General features: G+C 40.7%; 1 protein-coding gene across 3 annotated transcripts in view; it reads left to right on the forward strand.

The window, feature by feature from the left end:
• GRM7 (glutamate metabotropic receptor 7) overlaps nt 1–18,443 on the forward strand; it is an 852,405-nt gene that overhangs the window by 533,229 nt on the left and 300,733 nt on the right. For all 3 annotated transcript variants that reach the window (XR_007191722.2, XM_057311893.1, XM_044385029.3), the window contains exon 5: nt 2,577–2,717. Coding sequence is in view for 2 of the 3 variants with exons in the window: in XM_057311893.1 (XP_057167876.1) it covers nt 2,577–2,717 (141 nt within the window). In the remaining variant the exon portion in view is untranslated. The remainder of the gene's footprint in view (nt 1–2,576; nt 2,718–18,443) is intronic.

Consider the following 18,443-nt stretch of genomic DNA (forward strand, 5'->3'; position numbering starts at 1 on the left):
TGGGCTGCAGTGAATGCACACAGCCTTCACGGTGCCTGCTTGCTTTCCTGACGTCTGTTTGTTCTTGCTCAGATCACAGGGAAGTTCTGACTGCGGCTTTCCTTTCTTTTTCTTCTCTTTTAAATGTTCCACAGTCACCTACCTTGCGTTAGCACAATACTGATCCTTCCTTCCTCAACGGGCTTTTGCATTTCCCGCAGACACAGGATGGAGAAAAGCGTTTTGAAGCGATAGACATTTTCAATGATGAGGTGCCCTTTACAGATGTTTTCTTCTGAGCTGGGGCATGCATATGTCCTTGCTACAATCTGAGCCATTTTACTAGTTCCCACTCTGAGGCTGGTTTGGAATTCAGACCTGTGGCATGCGGCAGAAGACCTTACTTCTGAAACTTGTTCTGTTGAGGGCGCCTCTTCCTAAAGGGTGCGTTGTTTGGGTGTCGCGCAGAGAGAGAGGCTCAAGGTGCTGCGATAAAGGAGTGTTTCAGTTGTCTGGCTACTTACAAAACTGCCTCCCATGTTACTGGCTTAATCAACAACCACCATTGGGCAACCTGAGCTGGTCTCGGCTAAGTGTTTCTACGGCAGTCCGCTGGAGGGCTGCAGTCTCCAAACAAGTTTGCTGAGACTGGCTGGGCTTTTTCCACCTGACCTACCGTCCTCCTGTCAATTGTCTTAGAGCATGGCAGCTGGGTTCCAAGAAAGAGAATTCCACAAAAACAAGCCGCAGTGAGCCCACGGCTTCCCAGCCTCTGCCTGCGTCCCACCTGTCCACGTCCCCCAGAGAGAAGGGCATGGTGCATAAAAGGGGACATGTATATAGGTATGAAGCCCTGGAAGCAGGGTCTAATCAGGGGTCATTGTCACAATCTACCACTGTTGATTAATTGGGTTTTTTGGGGGGGCCAAGTGGGACCAGGGAGAACATGGGGCAAAATGGTGAAAGAAGTGAAAGCTGGTCACCAGTCACCTTGTATGCGGGTGTGTGTATATACATGACGGAATACATTTAGTGTTCTTGGAGACATTGGGGATTCATGTCTATTTCCCCCAAAGATTTTCCTTTGTTTAGGAATATTGTGTTGTACTTAACAGTCATCTGGAGGCAGGACTGTGGGAGAACAGTGAGGCGGGAGGACTTCCAGCCAGATAGCTTAATCAGAATTGATAACAATGTGATCACATGCTCTATCCAGATTACTTTCAAGTCCCTTAAGGTAGTGGGTAGTGGGATAAAAGGACAGTTGGCCAGCATTTACTGACAAGAGCCTGGAAAATGACCTAAGAGATGCCAAATACTCTTTCTATTTTCCCTAAAATATTATATAATCTCTTGTGCTTTATGTTTTTTTTCTTTTTACTCTGTCTCATTTATTTCAGATTTTCCATTTATAGTAGGTTTCATATATGGCCTCATTCATGAGGCCGCGGATTTGGTGTTGGCCACTTAGTGATGAATACGGTTAACCTGATATGTTCCTCTCATGAAGTTTAGAGTCTGGAGCTTTTTTTTTTTTTTTTAATGGCCTTTAAATGAGGGGAACACTGAGTAATTTAAATAATGTGGAAGCAAGTCCATCTCCTGTGGTTGTTAACCCTGACCTCTGTGTGTTTCCAAAGTCTTCTCACCACCCCAAACAAGGTGACGTGAGGGAAGGAGGTGGGGTCCTCCTCATTCCTGCAGGAAGATGAAAGGAAGATGAGGGGAGCGTGCCCTTGCTCCTGTTCCCCTGACTTAGGAAGTGAGCGGAGCTGTCCCTCCGGCCCACCTCGTGTCACTGACTCCTATCTGATTCTCCTGAGACCCTGTGGCTCCGTTGGAATCTTTAAGGCTGCGCTCCTAAAGAGCTCGCCAGAGATTTCCTGCGGCCCTGGCCTCTTGAGTGTCTGCTCGTCACACACACCACTGCACTCTGAGCAGCACTGAGCTTTATGTGAGACTCCCATTTACTCGTGGCCTTTTTAGAAACTTCCAGTTTGATTAGAATATCAATGACACAATGGAGCATTATTAAATGAGAGGCAGGTGTGAACGTGATACTCACAGGTCAGTAGCTCACATAGTCCGAGATGCAGCGTGACCTAATGGTCGACTTTGGGTGTGCTTCTCTTTCATCTGAGCCTCTGTTTCCTCACTGGCAAAGTGGGAGTGATGGTAGTTGCTGTCTCGGTTGTTGAGATGAATAGAAGAACCTATGTGAAGCACAGAATCCTCTCCATAGTAAGCGCCGAAATTATCAATTACTATCTTGATGAGGGGGAGGAAGTCACTTTGTCCCTGGTCTAGCATCACTGGAGATGCAAGACATGTTGTGATCATCATGTCATCTCTAAGGTCATCGTGACTGTGTCATTGGTAAGTCACATCTCTGCCTGACAGATTGAAATAGGGACTTAGCCATAGGTTAGCACTGGAATATATATATATATATATATATTTTTTTTTTTTTTTTTTTTGATTGACACAAAAGAGCATCCAGTCTACTAAAACAAAGAAAAACCATCACTGGTATTTTTATTTCTAAACGTCCCAGCAGTGCCCCACAAGCAATGACCTTTTCATTTAACTCTGTTTAGGGTTTGATGCCTATTTTACGTCCCGCACACTTGAAAACAACAGAAGAAATGTATGGTTTGCTGAATACTGGGAGGAAAACTTCAACTGCAAGTTGACGATTAGTGGGTCAAAGAAAGAAGACACAGATCGCAAATGCACAGGTAATTTCATTCTAGTTGTCCTTCTCCTGGTGCTCTACGTGGCCAGCATTGAAATGTCTGCATAGCTGACAGAAGGAAGCTTGGCTGGAGACAAATTGAAAAAGTAAATTGAATTTTACTAGATTGTTCAGAAAATGGAACAGGAGCATAAGTCTTGCAGGACAAGAGTAGAACGGACAAAATTGTATTCTTTTCTGCCTGTCCATCTAGCAGTAATTGACATTTTCATTGATTCTTAGAATTCAAAAGGGTCATGTTGCTTTGAATGCTCTCAGTGATAAATATTAGCTCATGTTTTAGCCAGGAGTATGAAGTCATTTTCACATAGACAAAAATCCAGCAAATCCCCTATCAGCACCAGATTTAACTGTTACCATGGACTGTACTGTGTATTTGATTAAAGAAACAAAATACTTGGGTTTAGAGTAATGAGAATTTCAATGGATTTCCATAACCTCCAAGTTAATGACTCACCTGCTATTTAAAATATGCTTAAAATATGCCCAACTTAGGGGGTTACCTGGCTGGCTCAGTCAGTAGAGCATGTGATTCTTGATATTGGGGTTACAAGTTAGAGCCCCACGTTGGGCTTAGAGTTTACCTAAAAATATACCTAGGCAGCCTCCTAGGTAACCTTGCATGATTATTCCAAATTAAAAAATGTGTGTGTGTGTGTGCTATGCCTGTATATGTACATATATGAAGTAGTCGGAAGATAAAATTAAACATTCACTGGTGTATTCACAAATATTTTTTGAGCAACTCCTTCCTTTTCAGCACAATACTAGGCACCGTGATCAAATAGTAAGCAAACCAGGTGAAGACCCAGCTTTCATACTGCTCAGAGGACAGTGGGGCAAAATTGACATTATCCCTGTGATCTCTCCATGAATACATAATTATAAACTATAATAAGTGTTCCGAGAGCTATATGAGCATATAACCAAGAAATTTAACTTACATTGAAGGCAGAAGCTGTCTCAAAGATCTCCTTGAGGAGTAGGTAGGCATTGACTACTTAGAGAGAGGGAAGGGCAGATAGGAGAATTTCTCGTGGAGGAATAATATGACAAAGAGCTTATAGCAGGAGCAATTATGGTACCTCTGAGGACATAAAAAACAGAACTACCTGACTGAAGTACAGTGAAGAGGATGAATGTGTGAGCTGCGGTTGCTAGTATAGAGATGCGGACAAGGAATAAGCTATGTGGGGACATATGTGGAATCTGGTCTTTACCTTAAGTGTACTGGAACCAGGGGTGGTGGTGCTGGTGGTGGTCATGATGGTGGTGGTTACAGAACCATGTGACATGTTCTACCATCTTGCCGCCTAGCCCTGTATTACATAGCACCACCCAATTTCATGCTTCAGTAGTCTTTATCATTTGTAGTGATGACCTTGAAATACCACAAAATCCTAAAATGTTATTCGGCATGCTGTAGAAAACCCACTCCTGTTGGATATACCGATACTTAGTTGATCTTTGCAGTGTGGCTCTTTGAATATTGGTTATCCAGGGAAGGTAGATTGACCTATTCAACAAACACCTATTAGTGAGGAATAATACATGCAAACCATGGTCCTAAAAACATCAGGTAATGGTGTGAAGATGCCTTTTCCTCAAGGTGTTTTTGTGATGGACAGGTAAGATGGGACCAGAGCTAGGAGTAAAATTAATGCCACAAAATCAGTGTTACATAATTAGATAAATAACTCAGTAAATTACAATACCAGATGATCTATATTCTCTATGCTGTGGTATATAACAACAGTGTTTTCAGAAATATGATCTTTAAAATATTGAAGAGAGGGAGGAAAAAATCATTTCAATGTTGACTAGACCTGGGTGAAACAAAGCTCTCAAAAGGAAACTGAAAACAATTAGCTTGACATCTGGATAATTAAATGACAAGGAACATCCCGGTATACTGGAAGTATCTAGGTGACTGATGATAGCAGTTTTTTGGTTCCTTCTGACGTTTTATGTTCTGTAGAGTCTGGAAGGTGGAATGGATTGTCTTGTGACCATTAGGATTGTTCTAAGGCCAAGCCCCAACTTTTAATGTTTTAACACCATGGTTTTTCTGTAGTCACATTTTCATGCTGATCTTCAAGAATTGGGGTTCATACAATAAGCTCATTATCCAAATCATGATCTTTCAAAAATGGATATAGGAGTGGTTTTTTTTTCATATCCCACTCATTCCTTGTAAAGAATCTGTGATCACATTTACTAAATTAACTGTGACTCAAAATTATTTTAATACTGTCTCTGCCCTCTTTCCTTCCTTACTTTCACAGTTGTAAGACGTGCCATATTGAGTGGAGATAAATATTACTACCCTCATTGTGTCTCTTATTCCTGTTACTGGATATGAGTACATGGGTGGTCGTATGTTTGTTTCTTGTACTGCCTTTCCCCAAATCCAATGAATCCTATATTCTGCTTTGGAAATATTCACAAAATATTTTTTAAAAAATGTGACCTTTAGAAACAGCTGACCCTTGAACAACATGGGTTGGAACTGCATGGGTCCACTTAGATTTTTTTCCCATAAATATAGTCCTATAAATATATTCTGTTATGATTTTCTTAACATTTTCTCTAGCTTACTTGGTTAGAATACAGTATGTAATACCTATAGCATACGAAATATGTGCTCATTGACTATGTTACTGGTAAGGCCTCCTTGCATCAGTAGGCTGTTAAAGTTTTGGGGGAGTCAAAAGTTACAGGTGGACTTTTGACTATGCAGAGGATTGACTCCCCTAACTCCCCACATTGTTCAAGAGTCAACTGTGTGCTTCAACTTGGAAATGGAATAATCAGAGAAAAAGCATGCTGAGATTTGCTGGACTAGAGGGAAGAAAGAGCTGGAAAGAAGTGACAGATTGAAGTGTATTGATAAGAGTTCTTGAAAGCATGGTGAGAAATTAAGTTTTAATGATGGAAAAGAGTGGATGGGAGAGGGAAGTGTTGATGGGCTTAAGGATGTAGATGATAAAAGGGAAAGATGCTTTGATAACCAGGTTTTGAAACATAGAATGGTCACATTGGAAAGAACTGTCCTGATGAGGAAGCAGGCTAAGAAGTCTGGTATTGCAGACAGCAAGTCTGGCTCTAGACAGCATGGCAGTGGATGTTCTGAGGACTGCAGACAGCAGCCCACCTTGCACTTCTCCCTCTATGACTGGGTTCTGCTAAAGAATAAGAAAGTCTTAAAAAACTCCTAGGGTTTGGGTACAAATTAAAATGCCAACTTGTTTTTCTGTATTTTTTCACATAGCCTCTTTAGCCATAATGAGTTATTTATTATATATTAGCTCCAAGTAGATGATCAATGAGTCAATGACCTGGCCAGACAAGCTTTGAAGATGAGATGTGGGTCTCATTATATTTGGAGAGAGCAGATTTCTGCAGTCAGGGAATAGCAAGTTCTAAAAAGCCAAGGTGGTAAAAAGTCATAGAAGGAAGAATAACTGATGAAAAAAAAGATATATTATTAAACTGTATATACTTCGTAATTTAACTTGGAGCTGAATGTGCCTGAATTCTTACAGAAGCTTACATGAACAACCAGGAAATTCTTATTCCTGTAAATCATCCATATGCGTTTAAATGCATGTGTTTGTCTACTTCAAACAAGGAAAGCTGCCATTGTCTTCAGTATTTTAAGAACATCCAACTTTGCTTGATACCCGATTCCTAGTTCTCTCAACCTTAAGAGCTGGTCATTCTTCATCCTACCTTCCCTGGTGATTCCCTAATTTTTACTGATACAGACTAAGATTTGCCAGTGACCTCCCCCAAGGGGACATGCAGTTATGTTTTTTGGTGGTTTAAGCTTTCACAGAAAACACAAACTCTGGCAGGTACTGTACTGTTTCATAGACCTCGATTTTGTCAGAGACATAGTGCTGGCTATATACACACTAAAGTCCTTCTAGATTTTTCCAGGATAAAGTAAGTTCTTCTAGATACATTACAAAATAAAGTCCCTCTCAATACTTCTAGAAACATATTTCTAGACTATTTGTTGTTTGGGGGCAGAAAGATCAGATGTGATTTTTTGTTTTTGTGCTTCCCCACTTCCACCCCACTGGTTAAGTGTTTACCCTCAACACTTGCCAGCATACTGTTGACACAAAGACCAGTTTAGAGTATGATCTTTTTGGGAATAACCCATTTTTATGGAGACACCAAGGTTAAGGAAAGAAGGAAAAGTACACAGGTGGTGATATCCCGGAAAAGGAGATTTGAGGCCACCCAGAATGCAGAAAATAACTCTACCCAAGTGTGGAAGAAACCAGAGTTTTTGGCACGAAAGAGGCCTGGGTTTGTTGTTTAGAGCTATCCCTGAATGCTCCCATGAGAGACTGAACATTATTTAACTTTTCAAAGCCTTTTCTCATCCTTGAAATGGGAATAATAAAGCTTTATACCTTAAGTTGTAGTAGGGATTACATTAGGTAACTTACAGAAGATCTAAAATGATACTGGCATATTAAAGCTCATAATGGTGGGGCGCCTGCGTGGCTCCGTTGATTAAGTTTCTGCCTTCAGCTCAGGTCATGATCCCTGGGTCCTGGGACTGAGCCCCACATCAGGCTCCCTGCTCAGCGGGAAATCTGCTTCTCCCCCTCCTCTCTGTCCCTCTGTCCCCCCACCTCTCATCCGTGCTCTCTCTCTGTCAAATAAATAAAATCTTAAAAAAAATAAAGTAATAAAGCTCAGTAATGGTAACAATTACCTGCCATTTGGAGCTGAATGTAGTTACCTGTGAGGGTTTCATGAAGATCCTATTGTCACATGTTAGTGCTACAGAAAATCAGGGTGTCTATCAAATTCTTCCAGGAAAATAAAGCCAGGGAATTGAATAAGCAAGTAAATACAGACAGGAGCTTTTCATTGGGATACCCATGGCACAGTGATATAATGAGGTATCACAAGTTTACAGACAGGTGGCGTGCACCTTCGTGTTGGGATAGAATAAGAAGCTGGAGGCTTCAAGACTTTCAGTGCCATAACGCAGAGTGTGTGTTGAAGCATCCCTGGGCCTTGGACTTGACAGACACCTCATGTACTAGCTCTTGTACCATTTTATCTCTGACGTGCTATATCTTTATGTGGTTGGTAGCATCTCTAAGGTCTTTGCTCTCAAACCCATTTTTTAAACTCAGAAAGATGTTCTGAGAATCTGAATGTGCTTGCCTATTGCAGCCCATAAAAATTATCACTCTGTCATGTCTTATGACTTACACAGAACATTTGTCTAACTAACATTACTCTTCTGCCAAATGCCACTTTGTGGATACTGATTCATCAGAGTTACTACCTCTCTACTGAACAGAAGGAACTCAGCATTTAGAAATCCATCTTATGAAGGGACAAATTGACTTTCAAAGATTTGTTTTCCTTTTGAAATGAGAGAGGATGAATAAATTGATGACTTTTTTTTTTTTTAAATAAAAAAAACATTGTTTTCCGTTGCTAGCGCTTGAGAGTCACACGATAAGCAGATTTGATTTTGGTTTGAGTCCCTAATCAATCAGTGGTTACAGTGGAGAGCTATCAGAGGCTTAAAAGCATGGTCTGGTAAATGTTCACATTTTGGGAGAATCCTTAAACTGTCTTTTTCTTTACACCTAACTTCTCAAAGCTAATAGTTTAAGTAAAGGTCACTTTCTTGGTGGAGCCAAGAAAGTCTTTTAAGAAATGCTGTTAATGAATAAACCATGTATTTCTCAAGTTTTCATTCATTTCACATGGGACTCAGGCCCATCAGAACCTATATAATTTAACAAGTCTATCAAGACAAAGGAAGAACACTTGAGTAAGTTAAGTGCTTTGAGAATATATGTGCAGAAAGCATTTATGACTACACTAATTAATTTTCCTGCCATTTTATTTTATTCTGAATTGACCTTTAATTGTTATATAGATGTTCCATTGCAGCATCTAATATACTCTGTGCAATTGAAGAATCAACATCTAAGTGCTACAGATAAAATGTAACCCTTTGGTGCTCTGACTTTAGGAAGTCGTTTTGATGAGAAGCAATGTAAAATACCATTTTTATACCTTTGTGCTTTAGATACACGTTCAAGGCAGATTAATTATGATTTAGTCTGCATGTAGCAGCCATTACGGAATTCTGTGTTAATATGTTCATTAAATTTTTTATTCTGACCTCTAGAAATCAAAATATTGGTTGATGTTTCTCTTGCTACCATCACACTTAAGTCTGCTCCTACTTCCTTCCTCAATGGCTGGTTTCTGTCTGTGTGGTAAGTGGAACCATATAAGCCAAATTAATGTTTTTAAATTTTATTCATTTAAAATGAATATTAAGTAAGTATTACATGTTTCAGAATCATCCCAGAAAGGCTAGGGTATTCGTGTTCCTCCATTGGTCTCAACCAGTGTTGTGAATGGACCAGTCCTTGTGGTTTTTATTGTTTGGAAGACCTCCTGCAACGACCATCAGGAAAGCTTGAAAAATGGATAGGTTTATTACTTAAAAGACTTTGATTACACAGCACACCTGGGGCCACATAGTGGGGTGGTGCGTAGAGAGAGAAAATGCTCCTGGCCTTGCGCTTCTACTTTAATTGAGAGCCAGGGTAGAGCCCATGGTTTCATCGGCTTATTCTTCATTGGTGAGTTTAAAAACACAATGGGAATTTAAAGTGCAGATGGAGAAAAGGGAAATGGCCCAAATTGTCAGTTACTGAAATCAACCAAGATCCAAAATAAAGGAGTCTCACTGAGGAAAGCTCCTCGGGCCTCTTGATCTGTTCCTGTGGCTGGCAATGTGTTACAGGGAGAGCCTTCCCTGTAAAGGATGCCTCTGCAATCGGAACTTAAGGCAGGCCCTTGCATTACCAAAAGAAAGAAAGAAAAAAAAAGAAAAACTGTCAGGGCTTCTACTACAATCCACCCTGTGATGCCAGGGGATCAAAGTCAATGATGAGGACATTAACTTCTTGGGTGGCCAATAAGCTGAAAGTCAGGGGTAGAGCACATTATAACCCAGAGAGTAGGATTATAGTAGGATTATAGTAACAAACCCTTTAATAACTGCAGAGCTAAGAGTCTGAAATCCAGTCTGCAACCATTGTCCTAAATAAGGAGGATTCAGCCATGAAAATAGGTCCCTGATCTTTGGGGCCCACCCTGATAATCTGTTCAAGGATTTAAGTAATACTGTGAAATACTTTATCATCTTGGGCCATCTGGTATAAGTAGGTTTGAACCGGTGTTAATAGATGATTCCATATGTCAACCAATGAGTTTCTTAGTCCTGACAACAGGTCAATTCAATTAAAGGAGGCAACGATGAAGTTGGATTACCCATGTTAGGTCTCTAACCTATAGGTATTTAATAAGAGGCCTTCCTTTCTTTCTTTCTTTCTTTCTTTCTTTCTTTCTTTCTTTCTTTCTTTCTTTCTTTCTTTCTTTTTTTTTTAAAGATTTTATTTATTTGAGAGAAAGAGAGGCAGACTTCTCCCTGAGCAGAGAGCCCAATGCAGGGCTCAATCCCAGGATCCTGAGATCATGACCTGAGCTGAAGGCCGATGCTTAACCACCTGAGCCACCCAAGTGCCCCAATAAGAGGCATTTCTATGAAAACAAACAAATTTTAAAAAATGGTTGAGAGTTGGGCATCCTGGAACTCTAGTTTCAGAGTTCTGAATGTACCCAGTTGAGAAGATTTCATAGATGTCAGGCTCAAAGTAACTTCAGGTGGAGTGAGAACAAGCACTGGTAGTCTGATAGATTCTGCCGATTTGTGGTCTCTGTTGATCTTTCTGAGTGGCCCACACAGCAACCTGTGTGAACTCTGCTCAGACATGAACTGTTGTGCTGATTGCTCTGAAGTTGATAGCAAGTTGTCCCACTTTATTATTTTTTAAAAAATTTACTTACTAGAGAACACAAGCTGGGGGAGGGGCAGAAGGAGAGGGAAAAGCAGACCCCCCACTGAGCAGGGAGCCCAGCAGGGGTCTAGATCCCAGGCCCTGAGATCAGGAGGGAAGCTGAAAGCAGATGCAACTGCCTGGGCCATCCAGGTGCCCTTCAAGTTGTCCCACTTCAGTTTGCAATTCACGAAAAGGGGAGTTTTAGTTCTCAATGATTCCAAGTCAGTGGATTCGACAAAAATTGGAAACGTTAGTTTGGAAAATTGTAGTCAGATATTGAAGGAAATGACAATTCGGTATGCAGTCCGGTGTACAGGTGAAAAACAAAACCTCAACAATAATTAACAGAACTAGAGTTGACATCCACAGACATATATTTAAGTTCCTACTGACCTATCTTTCCACATAGAATTACCCCAGTTTCTATGGAAGATAACTCTGGTAAGACTAATTCGTCTGCAAATTAAGTTCAGTTGCATGCAGTAAACTTTGGCCTGTGTGCATGAACTCATGTGAGTGCAGCAAGAATAATGATTGACCATGTAGGCTTTTAAAAGACTGTCTTATTGGATCTTTTATAAGGAAGTTCAGATCAAATTTTTAACAGCCTCTTTAGGCTAAGAAGCCAAACCAAGAGCTTGCCATCAGACTGCCTGGAATACCTATAGATGTGGGTGGATTCCTGTCTTCTTGAGGTCCCCAAGTATCCTGAGGTTCCTGGGCCTGTCAGGAAGTGACCTTCCTTACTGGGTAAGGCTGCTGGGAATCCTGAAAGCAAGGTACCAGCCCATTTTTCCAGGAGGCCTTATTGACTCCTTCAGGTCAACTTCAGTTCCTTGAAACTGGTCATACCTGAATCTATGCATGTCTATCTCAAATAGGACATTCCAATCAGAGCCTTGGAAATACAACCAGTGTTTCCAACTGTGTCCTGTTCCAAGGGGAACAGATTCTTATTGAACTTATGCAAATAACCATATTACCATGAAAATAAGAATATTCACTGAGAGCTCCCAAATTCTGGAGGGATCAGGTAGAGAGAAAGACATAAATGTTTCATCTTGGCTCACAAAGATATATTCTAAATTACTGTAAGTTATAAATAGCTTAGGAGGACAGGTCTCTTTATAGCTGGGAAACAAAAGATTAAAGAACCAGCAATATTTCACACAGAAAGTCATGAAAGTTATAATCATCCTTATCGGTTCATTCAGTCCCGTGTAATCCTTGTTGATCTTTTGTTGGCGTTTTATGAATCATATGTTTCCTTAGAATTCTGTAAATTCTTACCCAGTTCTGGTATGATCCAGAACTAAGCAGAAACACACTCTAGAGTACTTGTCAGAGTTCTTTCCATGAACTGCTCTTTAAGATGAAATACTTCTGCAAAATCATCACAGTGTAATAGTAACTGTAAATGATAACGACTTAAGAATGGCCATGGTTAATGATGAGAGTTCATTAACAAGGAAATAAGGCTATTACTGAGACACAAATATTTTAAGATGATAAATAGAATTATAAGTGATAAAAGTGTACCAGGACATGTCAGATTTTTAGGCATTTTGTACAATTTCTAGGGTACTTCTATTAATAACATTTGCCCATATAACTTAAGAAGGCTTATCATCCTTTATTTGACAACTTCCCATATAATTTAACATATCAAATAAGCCTAATTCATGTAATATCCATCTCTGTCTCTCTGTCTCTCAATTCTGATAAGGAGAGAAGACATTGTGACGTAGTCTAGGGATTCTCTGGAAAACCCCAAATTCAGTTGAAGGTCAAAAAAAGTTAGAATTTGATTTGAGTGAAGTTTGTCAAAAACATCAAAAGGTTTGGACACTTGGTTGAATAGGATCACAGGTCAATTTGAAACAATAAAAGAGTTTCCATTTAACCAAAGTGACCATTGAAGACTGCAGGCAAATACAGATAGGTGTGTGTGTGTGTGCGTGTGTGTGCGTGCGCATGTGTGTGCATGTGTGTGTGTGCGCGTGCGCATGTGTGTGCATGTGTGTGTGTGCGTGCGCATGTGTGTGCATGTGTGTGTGTGTGCGTGCGTGTGTGCATGCGTGTGTGCATGTGTGTGTGTGTGTGTGCGTATGCATGCGTGCGCTTCCATCTTTTAAAACAACTTAGCTCTTTCAATAGAGAAGGACCAACCTTTTTTTTTTTTTTAAGATTTTATTTATTTATCAGAGAGTGAGCAAGAGAGAGCACAAGCAGGGTTAGGGGCACAGAGAGAGGGGGAAGCAGGCAGGCTCCCCACCGAGGAAAGAGTCTACTGTGGGATTCTCAGGACCCGGGATCATGATCTGAGCTACAGGCAGATGCTTAACTGACTGAGCCGCCCAGGCGCCCCAAGAAGGACCAGACTTCTTGAATAATCAAAGACCTGTTAAAAAACACAGGGAAGTGTTTTGACAGGACAAAATCCTTGTTTTCCAGGCAGATTACTTCAAAGGTAAAAAAAACAAAAAACAAAAAACTTGCTCTCCCAATGTTTTATCAAGAGCAGAACAGTAGTCTAAGAAAACTTGTCCTGTTAGCAGAAGAAAATGAAGTTTAATTTTACATGAATATACTTCGTATTAAAGCTTAATTTTAAAACTCTCATAATAACAATACAGTTTTTAGCCAATTTGACCACACAAGGTAAATTTTTTTTTCCCTAACTTTCTGTACCATTTTTGTCCTTTGTTTTCCTCATTCCCATTCTAAAAAACAATGTTTTCTTTTAGGACAAATTTACTTTTCTTTCCTCATAACAAAAATGTATCGTCGTACTTTTTCTTTTTTTTTCTTTTTTTTTTTAATACCTGTTTCAGCCAAAAACACATCCTACTTTCCTTGCATACAACTGTTTCCCTTATTTCCAGTAGCTTGAATGACATATATTGGAATTTTTTAACCCTCAAAATCCTTTCTTTCTAATTGTGTTGTGAACTGCCTATTGAACTAGGATTCTGTAGATTTGCGAATATATGAATATACCTTGTAAATTCTAAAGACATACGACATGAACTAGAAAAACATTTGGGTTAATTTCTGTTATATTTCCGGGATTTAGAAGTACTTGAACCAAAAGTACTTATTTTTAAGCCAATAAATAGAGCTCTTTTACAAATTTTGGAAATACTTTCCAGAGGTAGGAAAAATACCATATCTGTAACATACATACATATATGGACCTACAGAAACAGACACTGACATCTTGCTTTCATTCCAAAACTGTAGCCATGAAGCAGGCATCATCCAAAACTGACCAGTTTCTAAGTAATCATGTCTCTGGCAGACAGAACAAGTTAAAGTTATCTGCTTAAAAGCTTTTTGCTAATGTTTGTGGAGGAGACTTTTAAGTTTTTAATTTATCCTTGGCAAGTAAACTTAATTAAGGAAGCTGTGATTTAGAGCCTTTCTATCAGCTTGTATTTTATTTTTTAAATTTTTATCTAAATTCTAGTTAGTTAACATACAGCGCAATATTGGCTTCAGGAGTAGAATTCAATGATTCATCACTTACATACAACACCCAGTGCTCATTATAACAAGTGCCCTCTTTAATACCCATCGCCCATCTCGCCCATCCCCCACCCACCTCCCTCCATCAACTCTGTTTGTTTTCCATCCTTAAGAGTCTCTCTCATGGTTTGTTTCCCCCTCTTTCTCACCCCCCAATATGTTCATCTGTTTTGTTTCTTAAATTCCACATATCAGTGAAATTATATGGCATTTACCTTTCTCTGACATCAGTTTGTATTTTATTTTATTTTATTAAAATTTTTTTTAAAGATTTTATTTATTCATTCAACAGAGAGAGAGAGACAGCCAGTGAGAGAGGAAACACAAGCAGGGGGAGTGGGAGAGGAAGAAGCAGGCTCCCAGCGGAGGAGCCTGATGTGGGGCTCGATCCCAGAATGCCAGGATCACGCCCTGAGCCGAAGGCAGACGCTTAACGACTGAGCCACTCAGACGCCCCCAGTTTGTATTTTAAAAAGCCCTCTTTCTCTTTTTTTCCTTTCTTTTCTTTTTTCTTTTCTTTTCTTTTCTTTTCTTTTCTTTTCTTTTCTTTTTCTTTTTGCATTCTCCAACAAGTTTAGTTCCCTCCTGGGGTGTTTACATTTCAAAGACATGGTAAGATTTTTATCTTCAAGAAACAGAGAAATGATATGTAAGCTTTCCCCCTAGGAGCTTGAGTGCCTTTTGAATAGCTTTGGAAGTCCCAATTAAAATGTAGTAGCCTTGAAATTATGGGGAGTACACTGTAGAGAATAATTCTCTGGACCGAGGGTCAGATAGGACCTCTTCAGGGTAGGAAGTGAAGAGGGGGTCTTTTGGGTCACTCTGGTCATGGAAATGATAAATCCTTTGGACCACACCAACTTTGGACAGCAGGAGAAAGCCTTTATATTAATGTTTTCCCTTCACTGTGAGCCATACGGTGGTCGTTCTTTTGGAAGGATGGACAAGGGGCCAGGCAATAAATACCCAAGGGAGGAGAGGGAGAGCGCTGTTAGGGATATCAGTGGCCCCGGACACCTTTGTCTTCCATTTCCCTTCTTCCTCTCTAGAGGCCTCCATAACATGGTCGGCTTTTCCCTGGGTGGCAGGGATGATTCATGAGGTGTGTTTCTTAGTTCTGCCCTGATCAGGGAAAAGCCAAGGGGACATAGAATGTGCTGTATCTTGGTGGAAATGAGCAGAGAGCCTTGATGGATCTGTAAGAAAGTTACAGGGGCACTGGCGTGGCTCAGTGGGTTGAGCCTCAGAATCTTGATTTCAGCTCAGGGTTGTGGAATCAAACCCCACTTCTGGCTCTGCACTCAGCAAGGGGTCTGCTTTAGATTTTTTCTCTCTCTCCTTTTCTTTCTGCCCTCCCCCCATGTTCTAATCCTCTCTCAAAGTAAATAAAATCTTTTTTTTTAAAGATTTTATTTATTTTTGAGAGAGAAAGAGAGAGAATGTGAGCATGAGTGAGAGGAGGGGTGGAGGGATAAGCAGACTCCCCATGGAGTGGGGAGCTGGATGTGGGACTTGATCCCAGGACTCTGGGATCATGACCTGAGCCCAAGGCAGCCGCTTAACTGACTGAGCCACCCAGGCACCAGTAAATAAAATATTTAAAAAAAAAATTACGGATAAAGATTTTAGGGTCTTAAGAGACACTAGTCAGTTGATGCATTTCATCAGCCGTAACAGTTGAGAGCCCATTCCAAACAAATGAGAAAACCTGCAATACCAAGTTAGTTCCCTTCTCTTCTTGTTGCGTAAAATCTTGAGGAGAGATTTGAATTTCACTTAAGGTATAGTTTTTGTATGTGTTTGTTTTTCCCTTATTTTCTACTTCTTGACTTTTCTCCTATCTTCATCTTATGTGTTATTACTGGAACATTTTACATAATGTGACCGTGAGACCTCTCTGTAAGTGGCTGCTTTCTTTCCCAGGGTGTCCTGAGAGACTTCTCGGGGACTGGGAGCTTCTTCCACTAGTGTGATACGCACAGGGTCTTTGGGGGAAAGCCCCTGGGCCTCTGGCGCGTAAACTGGGCTCTTGGCACGTTGGTAAGCGTGGCATTGAGGAGCACCCAGGAAGTGTCCGTTGGGTTTTGCATCTGTCAGGGAGCTGGTGTACCTCCTTGTGGTTCTTAGAAGCCACTGGCATCAGATGTTTAGCACATTTATATTTGACCGTTAAGGTTTTAGGAATGTCATACCTGGGGTGGACCCAGAATATCTCATCTGGTCAGAGGACGAAGAATAAATAGTATTTAGTAAAGCGGTGACACAGAGACTGTGAGGCCTTTGTTAGGTTTTCCCTCCCACTGCCTTCTGGATATAAGGCTATTTCACTGTTCTGGGTTAGGACACGTTGTCTGGGCACGAACCACAAACTCCGTGGTCGCAGTGGAGGTCTCCTGTCCTCCACCTAGGGGAATCTTTTCCTCCCGCCTTTGGCCCAGAGCCTCTCTGTGGGTGGTGACAAAACCCTTGCAATCCAATCCACCCTCCTTAGCTCTTTTTGGCCTTGAGGCCTGAGGACCTCTACATATATTAATAGTCAATGAAGTCCTTCTAATTAGTAGTATACCAGTCTCGTTAGACCATATGGCCTTGATCTCGGTGCTCTGGGGAGATCGTTGGGTTTCTGTGGCAGCTGTAACCTTTTGGGTTGGATACTGCAGGCAGCACATGACACAGGCAGTGTGCAAGCTCACACAGCAGCAAGACAGACCCCAAGCCAAGGGCGCTCCCTTTCCAGATGGCAGTTCCCACCTGACTTAGGTGGGTAGTTAGCAAGTTGCAGGTACAGGGCATTCCCCTCCTTTAACTGCAAGAGCAAACATGCCATCCTGCCTATTACACCAACTGTTTTTGTGCTGGTTTCCGACTATCGGTAACCAGTTCTGTGATTGGACTGGACTTTGGGGTTCTTACTATGATTTCAAGACATCCTTCATCAACAACCATCAGGAAACTGTGAACAGATATATGTTTATTACTTAAAAGACTGGAAAGTACGACATACCTGAGGCTACACAGCAAGGTTGCAGGAGGAGAGCAAGAGAAAGAGAGCATGCACACAGGGGCCTGGGGTTCTGCTTTTATTAGGGCTGAGGGCGGGGGCCTAAGCTTTCACAGGCTCACTCTTTATTGGTGAGCTTAACACACAAGAGTGATCATTTAAAATGCGGAAAAAGACAAGTGGCCCAAATGGTCACTTACCTAATCAACCAAGATCTCGAAAACACAGGAGTCTCAGCATAGGGAGGTGGCCAGGCTCTTTATCTAGTTGTGTGGCTGGCAGGGTGTTTATTGGAGATTGTTGTCTTTGAAGTGAGCTCCTCTGTAAAGCGTGCATCAGGAAGCTTCTGTTTGAATTACAAAATAGAAAAAATAAATAACCTGTCAAGACTTACACTGCGGGTGTATACCTTTGTGGACCTAGTACAGTATTGCATAGCGTCTATTTGAGTGCGTTTACTAATAGCACTTGGCCAGATGAAATAATAATTAATATAGAATTCCCCAAGTTAGAAATGTCATATCTGAAGTCCTCATTGTTCTTGGCAAACTTCTTTTAATTCTTTCTGGAGCAGGAGTATTGGATACAAATCCCATGTCCATAAAAGATGATTACATTTTTAGACATTTGGTTCCCATAAGGAATGGTACCAAAAAAAAAAAAAAAAAAAAGGTGGGGGCAGCTTTAGTGTAACCCTAAATGCCATGTTTGTTCTATGGCTTTGCCTTGAATGCACTTAGATAAGAAAGCTTATCTTCTTGTATTATTTTAAAATCAATGCAGTTATCTTTTTAAAGGAATTGAAGAACAAAAATGTGGCTTCTTTCTGATGGGCAGCATCTGAGTACCTATGTCAGTTATTTCACCAGATAAATTTCAAAGAAAGTGAGTAAGGTGACGGCCATGCTTGATTTTGAGAGCAATGACCAGTGTAGCCTCTCCTATGGTTACCTATTAAAGTACACACAACTCTCAGACCACAAAACTAGGGGTGTAAAAAATGTAACTTCTGATTGTTTTCCATAGTTTCATCTTATTTTCAAGACTCTATTCTACTAGTTTGTCAAAATTTAATCAATCTTTTTAGAGTCCGTCATTCCACCGGATCAGTGGGGTTAAACCATTGTTATAGAGGGTTTTTTCAAGGCCAGCACATACGAGTTGCTTACGAGGTCCCTTTGCTCTATGCTTTTGGTCTCTCCACGACTCCTTACTGTGCATGAATCCACCTCCAGGAATGTACCTTGCCTGTGCTGGCCTGTAACAGTGGAAA

This window comes from Ursus arctos, unplaced genomic scaffold (assembly GCF_023065955.2).
Source record: "Ursus arctos isolate Adak ecotype North America unplaced genomic scaffold, UrsArc2.0 scaffold_14, whole genome shotgun sequence".
NCBI lineage: Eukaryota > Metazoa > Chordata > Mammalia > Carnivora > Ursidae > Ursus > Ursus arctos.